Source organism: Corvus brachyrhynchos, unplaced genomic scaffold (assembly GCF_000691975.1).
Source record: "Corvus brachyrhynchos isolate BGI_N302 unplaced genomic scaffold, ASM69197v1 scaffold105, whole genome shotgun sequence".
Lineage (NCBI taxonomy): Eukaryota > Metazoa > Chordata > Aves > Passeriformes > Corvidae > Corvus > Corvus brachyrhynchos.
Genome location: NW_008238452.1, coordinates 3849439 through 3858932, shown reverse-complemented (window position 1 = coordinate 3858932; position 9494 = coordinate 3849439). Strand labels below are relative to the sequence as shown.

At 39.3% G+C, this 9494-nt stretch overlaps 1 protein-coding gene across 1 annotated transcript in view; it reads right to left on the bottom strand.

The window, feature by feature from the left end:
• The window catches only part of TRPC3 (transient receptor potential cation channel subfamily C member 3), a 35691-nt gene that overhangs the window by 13971 nt on the left and 12226 nt on the right, over nt 1–9494 (bottom strand). Inside the window, exon 3 of the mRNA XM_008635734.2 lies at nt 3181–3366. Coding sequence (XP_008633956.1) covers nt 3181–3366 — 186 coding nt within the window. The remainder of the gene's footprint in view (nt 1–3180; nt 3367–9494) is intronic.

Sequence of the window (9494 nt, the reverse complement as noted above, 5' to 3'; positions counted from 1 at the left end):
TAAAAAAAAAAAAAAAAAAAAAGGGAAGATTTAGTGAATAAGATGCCAAGGGTTATGGGCAAGTTCTTCTCTGGCAGTGAGTCTAAAGGCTCTTGAGAGGATCTCAGCAACTTATTTAACTGCTGGCAACTGCACAATGTGCACCACTTCCAAGCCCTTGGAGCAAGTTGTGTCACTTCTCATCCATAAAAGCTCTGAAATTCATCCCTCCTCTCTCAGTCTTTACTGAAATACTTCAACTTATGATTGTATTGGTTTTATTTTCAGCAACTTTAACATATTGCCCACCCCTGCTGGGTGTGTGTCTGCATTACCTGTATTTGCCTGCAGCTTCATCTCCTCTAAGGACAGTAAGTTCACATCACATTTTACCTACTGCTCACATCATCCTACAACCTTGTTCTTCCTGCAATTCTCCTCTCATTCTGTTTTCCATGCAGCTTCTTACTTCTCATTACATATGTTGAATTTATTATCACACGTATCTAATACTTTCAGCTCCAGTCCTAACTCAAGCAAACAAAAATGCATGAGAACAGTATCTGGACACTAAAAGGAAAAACATGCCAATTTTAATAGCTGCTTTTCCAAGCATAATTGACAGTAACACTTCTGATGTTTTCAGTTTCATGACCGTGAACCAAGTCATCAGTATGTAAATATTTTTCTGTATGACTCAGAGTGATTATGTTATTTATTTCTTCCATCATAATGGCTGGGTTTAGATGGAGCAAGAACAGATCCTGGCACACTCTGATACACAAGCACACAACATACAAAGAGAATTTTGCATCTTCTTTCTTATCTATCTATTCAAAACTTCAGGGTTTGAAAATTAACTCCTGTGATTTTATTCCAGCTCTTATTGATTTCACTTGGAAATTCCATCCTGATTTTTGTCTCATCAAGAACTGCACATTAGTTGGCCCAATGTTGGCTCTTCTCTGGAATTTTGTTGGCAGTCTAAAAGTCAGAGTTGAGACACAAAACTAAAAGCACTACTACAACAGCAGCTCAGCATACAGAGCAAGACTAATTCCTTCTTTATGTTTTGGTTTTTTTCCTTAATTCCCTTAGTCCTTCACTACTGGGGCTGCAGTTTCAGTCTGAACCTCAGCTTCAAACGCACATCATGCTTAAAAGATGGGCTCCACTTCGGTGCAGTACCCAGGGCATTAAGTGCAAGACTTTCTTTACTAATAGAATTAAAAACTCCCTTTCCCTAGCAGTGAAGTTCTGAACACATTTGGTACTTGTCATATGTTTTTTCCTGCCTCTCCTTCCTTTGGAAAGGGCATACAGCTCATTAACTATTTCATGGACCTGCAGCTCTGTTTGACTGCACTGACTACACAGGGAACTGACCTTGATGGACCTGACCTGGAAGCACAGCTAGGAATATGGAAAGCTAAGGAAATAGGCCACATTCTTGTCTGCTTCCTATAGTTAGAGCGTTGAAATAACCCTATGTGGAGTTCCCACATCTGAATCTGTTCCAGTCAGGATATCACTAGAATCTGTCACAGGTCTGACAGAGCAAATCCCAGCATCGAAGGACCACCATGGCAGAAACATTTCCATCCTTGCCATGCCCTGTGTAATGGCCACTTACAGGGAAATGCACATGTATGAATATGGTAACAACTCTGCACCATCTATTTCCTCCCAACAAGATCATTACTCTTGTAGGTTCTGAACTGTGTCTGTCATGAACTGGAGCCAGCACTCTGAGTTTCTCTCTTGCAAGAGAAGAGAAGAAGTTTGCTATGAGGAATTCTCTCTTCTTTTTTTGCGCTATTTAGATTTCTGTTATTCTTAACAGATCTGTGTGGCCCTTTGCTCAGCAGTGAATTTCACCAGTGACAACAAACTCATAAAAGAAAACCACAGCCTTCAGCATGAAAGCTGAGTCATGAGTCTCAACAAAGTTTTGGTACACATTAAACTGCAATAGCATAAAGAATGTATATGATATTTAGACACTACAGCATGCTTATGCACTTCGATTTCTTCCCCCTGTTCCATTCTTTTTAATTAATTTAATGCCTGTATATATTTACCTTCATTTTTTTGTAATTAATATGCATTTATCTGTTGTAGACCAGTTCTCTACTGGAAATGATGATTTGCTGCTTAGGATCTGTGTTTACAATTTTTGTGATCAATCTTTTGGGGCCATCATAAACACCAGCAATCCTCAGTTGTTCTGGCAGGGTGCTTACAATTCGTTTTATATGGCAGATTGGCTCAAGAGGTGGCCACAGAACACAGGGTTATTTATTCTGAGAGACATAAGGCTTCTTGTGGAGATGATGAAACTACAATGGCTGTAAGGAATGGAAGTGATACTAATCACGTAAATAGGTAGCTGTAAGTAATACATAGGCACTGCTGTATTTCCTGGCTCCTTTCACAACAGGACACAGTATTAACTATTTTGTGTGCTAGGCTAGTGTGGGATCTTGAAGAGAACAACACAGCAATACAATAAAAACTGCAACTAAAGAATATGTATTTATGTCAAATATGTGATGCACAGCTCTGTTTTTCAACGCTTAACATTAATTCACAAAATACAAACTAATTCGAGAGAGGCATCCACTGAAAATACTTGCCAAAACACCAATAAACACAGCTACAAAGATGAAGAACTGAAATGAATTGATCAAGCAGCCACAGGTATATTCCACACATTTCCAGGGCTAAGTTATAAAATATTTTTTAAAGGAACAAACACAGTAAATCATGTGGAATTTCTCACTATGACACACAGTTGCAGATGAGCTACTTACGGGTTGAAACCAACACTTTCACCAACACAGCCTTCTCTTTGGATTAGGTATTATGACATTGGCTGACAGGGAGACGCAGCCCGAGTGTCACTGAGTGAAAATCTGGCTCCACTGAAATACCTTTTGGGTTAATCAGGAGAAGGATCTGACCAACTGTGCAAAGCCTTCTAGCACATCTGATTTATGTCATTAAAATCTCCTGCCACTTCTCAGCAGTGGGAAGTAGATTAAACTAAACTCCTTCATAGTCCCCTTCTGCCTTGCGAGAAAGTCTTGATTACTCACACCATGTCTCAGTTGTGCATCTGACCACAGGTTCACAACACCTGCAGAAGGAGGAGGTGGCACTGCCCTCCCACCACAGCGTCTGAGAGCTGTGAGGAGTTACCTTTTTGACTTCGTACTTAATGGCCAGCTTCACACGGCTCAGTGACGCTCGGTGTCTCTGCGCTTCCACCGGCTCCGCGTTCAAATCCCCGTTCAGAATGGCCTCCACTTCTTCTGAGTCCCGGCACAGATCCAGGACACCAACCACGAAGTCCTTGCACTGCATGGACAGCTTGCGATAGTCATTCTGGAACAGAAGGGGTACAGAAAATGGCCCGTGAAAAACGTGCTTGAGGGTCAATGGTGAGGGAAAAAGGACCCGTATAAGTTGCTAAAAATGAAGTGTTTAATTTTTACTGTGTTAAATTAGGAGTGTATCAGACATTACAGAATTCTTGTACAGCGGAATCGTTCATTCTCTGACACAAGGTGAACACCTAACAGCAGCTGTTTAACAGAGCATGGGAACATGACATAGTAGTGGGATGAAAACAACCTGGATGGGCAACAAGGGGCAGCTGAAAATATAAGAATTGCACAAACAAAGCAGGACCAGCACTATCAAAAAGTAACCTCACTCTTGTAAAAACTTTGCAGATAACTAATGAAATAATTGCCTCCCAGGCTACAAATATATTTCAGCTCTTTCTACACTGCTAAAGTGGCTAATTACTCATTACTCTGATGTATACCAAATACATTTCCCTCTTTTTCCTTTTCTACCCTCTGCTTCCCACTTATCCTTGGAACTTCTCACACCCAACAATTGGTACAGTATGTTACCAATGTAACTGCAGGACAAATTTGGACACCAACGTTGTGTGCAAAAATACCCCAAATTTCCCGTAAGTTAACACAGGAACCAGCTTCTTGAAAGGCCAGTTCAAAGATATCAGGCTCCTGGGTCATCTCTAAGAGACCTTTCCACTGATAACACTGCTGAACTAACAGAGACACACTTCTGAAAACCTGGATCCTTTTATGTAAGAGCTCTGTCCACCTTTCCCTTCCTGCCCTTCATTTCCATCTGTATCTCTCAGAAACCATTCTGTTTATGACTATTACTTTTATCTCCTTCGTGTTTGCTCTCACTCCATCAAGCTTTCCCTTCCATTATTGCTGAAATCAACAGCTCTGTTGGTGTTACCTTCTGAAAGCACACAAAGCAACCACTTGGTTTTTTGTTATTAAAAACATCTTCTTCCTCCAAGTCAGACTCTTTTCAGAACTAGTCTTGACTCTTTCTAGCTTTCCTCAGCCTCCTTCAACCCTTCAACACTCAACACAGTTTATGTCCTATCTTTGAGGTGCTACCTTTAAACATCTCAGTTGCTCAATATACGTCAACATCAAATATTTGCAACTCTGTAATCTCCTTCCTCCTCTGACAAAACATTTGTGGCTACATTTCAGAATTTTTAGCTAACTTTGTAAAGTATGAATGTCTGAAATTTTGCTTGTACTTTTGTTTATACTTGTAAATGTCTCCCACCACCTCTGTGACATTACCTATAAACTCTTACCTCGATCTCTGCTTCAGCAGATACCTTGGTCTTCATTTTTGTATCCATGTCCTCTCAGACAGATTTCTAGATCTGAGATTTCATATCTGAGATGTGGCCTCTGATTTCCCCACATGAGGCTATAGCTGGAGGAGGAAACTTGACTGAATCTGCCAATTTTACCTTCAGTGCCCATCTAGAAACAGCACAGCCACCATTTTCAATTACTCCACAGCTTTTCTACACTTTTTTCCCTCCTCACCAGGCCACCAAAACATTAAATTGAGCCCTCTGACTCTCCATTTTTGTGTGGTTTACTGTTCATTTACAGACACTGCCTTTTCAAAATCACTTTTTGAGGTTACAGATTTTCCCTCAGAGGTGCCTGTCTTCTCAAAAATGCTTCCTTACTGCCTCTGCTCTCATAATTTTCTCATTTAATCTCTTTTTTTTTTTTTCTGAAAGCCTCACTTCTTCCTCCTTTCCTAAGTAATTTTACCTCCTTGTACTGGTAGTTTTGCTAAATTTTCAACTTAGCATCTATATAATGGGACAGAGAAACTAATGTGCTCTCAGTAGTTTCAAACTATTTTGGGAAATGATGGGAAAAGAGGCTGCATCGGGTAAGTGCAAGAATCAGCCATCAATCCCATAGGTCAGATTCAGATATGAATCAAAATGAAATAGTACTGGAGACAAATAAATCCTACTAGAAGTTGTGTTATTACACAAGACTAACATCCCAGATACAGACTTGGAAACAATCAGTCCCAATCATAGACCTTAAACAGGATCCTGTTATTTCCTTTGGTCATAGAGGACAAATTAATCCAGTTGCCAGTGAACCAACAGGATAGGTTACTTTAGATTTGTTTTTGGTAACCAAGAACAGGACAGAAGAGCCAATTATAAAAGTAATACTGGGATACATGGTTAAATTCAGTGAAGGGATAAGCAAGCTTATGTATGACCAAGATTTAGGACTTTGAAAAAAGGCAAAGTCTCATTAAAAAGTTAATCAAGGGAGTGAAATATACTTGCAAGCATGGAGGTCTGAATGCAGATAAAGCTTTTAAGCGAAATGTGATTAGATCTCAGACACTACAAAAATAAAAATCTTGCAAAGGAAGACTCCAGGATGGTGGCTAGAATAGCAGCAGTCAAAAAAAAAACCCAAAACAAAACAACAAAACAACAAAGAGGAACAGTCTTTCATGACAGCCTAGTCAAGAAAGAGCTTCATCACAGAGGCCAAAACTGTAAGTATAAACTGCTAGAATTCAGGTTATGGAGAATATTAAGCAAAACACAGAGGTAAGACAATGTAAAAAGAAGATGGGGATTTTATTCACTGAAAACAAAGGGGTGACTGAAGACAATCTAATAAAGCTAAAAATAATACCATGCCTTCAGTTTACTCGAGTCCTATGTTGTTTATATTGTTTCCACAACAGAATTCTTACATATCGGTGAGAGCTCGAACACTCTTCCTCAAGATCCCATTTCAAGCAAGAGTTGCTTGCACACTTCACTACAGTTAAAGGAAGTATTTACTAAAGGAGATGGCTGAGCAAAAACCATGCTAATCATCAGGCACAGCTTAACATTAATTCAACAGGAATAAGACTGATCATCAACTTTTCACTAACAATTTAAAGTAGCTGTAAATACGCTATTCAAAGTGCATGGGAGGATACACTTACTGCAGTGACTTCAGTAATAACACAGCGTAACTAAAAGAGAAACTACATTCTTTCTCCCCTGAATTTGCAGGCACTTTTAACTTTAACAAGAAAAAAAAGGAAGTATTTGTTTTACTATTATTCATATCTAACCTACAGTCAAAAGTAGTATCTTATTAAGGTTTAATAAAGTTTAGTTTAGATGGTTTTGTATTATTCAAGTGGTTTATGACATAACACAACCCAAATTTTGTCCTTTTATTAATAAACATGGGCTGTCCAGTTGCAGGGAGAGGCTTCAATTACAAGTGTTTTCTCACTCTTTTGCTAATTGTAAGGAAATAGAAGAAGAAACAGTGGATTTCTAATAGGAAATAACAAGAGTTATTTCCACGCATTGCATGTTTCCCTACTACACAGGAGTTACCCAGATTTCGTCTAATTACAGTAGAATAACAGTAGGAACGTGAATAACATGTTTCTTCATTGGTAGATACACCACTTGCTTATAAAAGTTATGCTTATTGCTAGGTAAGATTAATGATATAATGGATGAGGTTTTATTCTGTCAAATTTAAGGATTAAATACAGCCCACATTACTCACAGATGCTGTTATGAGAACGGAAAACCAGTATGTGCATTCTTAAAATCCCACTCTGGCTTTGAATCTTACAGCAGGAAAACTTGTCAGATTTCCCTCTCCAGGTCTTTATTTACCTACGTATTAGCAAATCAAATTTATCCCAGTCTATTTGATTGCTTTACAGAATTAAACAGACAAACACTACCCGATTCTCAAACAACCTTCTACCTCTAGGGTGTTGTGTGAATATCAGAAATCTCAATCTGTGGTCCCAGTCATCCAAATCACCTCTGCTCACTCCTGAGAATATACAAATGAAGCCACCAGATCACCACTAACAGTTGCACAAACATCTTTGTAACATCAAAAAAATATCAGCCTACACCCCGCGTTTCCCAGGTTCGGCAGCTGACTCCAACACATACAGGGCAACCGATGATGACCGGAATTGCAAAGCTGTGTCTCACAAGCAGTTTCGGAGGACTCTGGCACACATCAACAGCTGGATCTCAGCCTGCCCAACTCTGTGTGTTCTGTTCTCACTCATAATGTCAAGCACTGCCTTGTGAATTCATCTAGAATCTTTACAAAGAACGTACTGGTCTGTGTGCAAAGAACGAAGCACATGAACAGAAAACCTTTGGCTGATTTCACAAAGGGTTCGTAAAGGAACCACTGCAAAGGAAATTTATACTGAGCAGTCACATGCAGTCCAACAAAATGCAGGGATCTGTGTTCTGCTATAGGAGCCACACTCCTGTAAGCAGTTCACGAGTGCTCCCAAATGCATAAGTAGTTCACACTCGTAATACTGGATTAGAAATTTATCTGGAGTATTATCTGGTAGATGGCCACTTTGAAATCACATACATGGTGAGTGTGCACATGTAACTGTATATGCAAATCAAGCACATAATTGCACTAATGATTATGGATCTGGGCCCTCTCCTTTCAAAAGCTGAGCCTAAACCTAGATTAAGCTTGAACATTCTTTGTTAGTTCAGCTGAGATAACACTATGTAAATTTACTTGGAACACTGACAGATTCCGCTTTTAGATGCACGTCCACATCTTCCGTTGGTTTAGTAGGAGCTTTCAGCAAAACTGGGAACAGGGATTTATCCTATAGAAAGCAGGAACACAACCTTTTTGACCCTTACCAGTGCAATTTCAGCTGGGAGAACTGAGCTTGATTACACAGGCCAGTATTTAGTTGAAAGCTGGTGTAAAGAGATAATCACGGGGCTTTTTAGCTACCTTGTCCTCTCTCTTCCTATGGTGACTCCAAAGGAAAGTTCCATCGGCTGTTCTGACTGCCAGAAATCCTCCCTTCCCTAGGCAGTTACAGCCCTAAAGTTCTCAGGGAGGAGGGTGAATATCAATTAACTTTAGGAACCCAGAGTAGCCGCAGTGGGTCAGGATCTGCTAAAAATAGGAGAACAGGAAAACACAAAAATTGGGAATATTTGTATTGCAAAGTATTTTGTGGTGCTACTGGACAGGAAAAGATAATTCTCCAACTCTTGTAATGGTCACTTATTTACACTAAGATACAGTTCCAGTTTTTACAATTTGGTAGCAGTCTTGGCTGAGATCAAACTGAAATTTCTGATGTCATCTGAAATCCTGCAGGCAATCCCTGGAATTAGGAGACTAGGGGGACTAGAATTACAAGTAAAGTAAGAGGAATACTGTACTCCCTGCCCTGGCCATGAGAGAATTGAATAGAAGAATACAAGAGGATGAAAAGATCAAAAAGGAGTAAAAGTGTCAAGAAGAAATAAACGAAATAGATGAAGAAGAGTAAAAGAACAAACAGCAGGTTGAAACAAGGATTTCACAAGTGGAAGTAAGGAAGCTTGAAGATGAAAGGAGTACAGTGAAATGGTCTTTAGGGCTCCAGTTTCCTCATCTATTTTTATTAATTTTCAGTACTTTTTTTGGCTATGTGTCTTGCATCTTCCAAGAAAAATCAAGGTTCTGTGATTTCTTTGAATCCTTTCTCCTTACTTCTAAAAGGAAAATAAACCAAAACCCTAAAAATCATTAACCAAGTTTTTAACTAGCGTAATTAACCAGGTTTTCTTGAGGAACTGACTGTAATGAATGAATGTCCTAAGTCACATTCCCACATTTCTAATTTGCTTGTGCAAACCCTGGTTTGTGCATTAGAATTTCTTAGTGTAAATGATAAGCGAGAGGTGCAGACTGGACTTTGTATATGCAATGGACATTAAGATCAATTTAACAAGCATTTACCAGGAAACTTGGCCCTCAGGTGTTTTTAAACAGGTTCAACCTATGTTCTTTCTCTGTGGGAAAACCATACAGAACAGTATATTCTGTAGGAGTGCTCTGCATCCTGGAAGCAGAGCATGCACAGGAAACATTGTGGGCCTTAATATTCCATGGATACTGAGAATAAATCATGATTTAAACAGATTTGTCCATTTTTTTTGTTGTGAGAGAGATGAAGTATTTTCCCCATTTTTCTTCACCCTGAAACAATTCTGCTCAGTGCTGTGCTACAGATTGAATTTCAGTGGAATACTTGAGCATTTCCAGTGATGATCCTAGAGGAGAGTGCAGCAGAAGTCTGCAGGAATG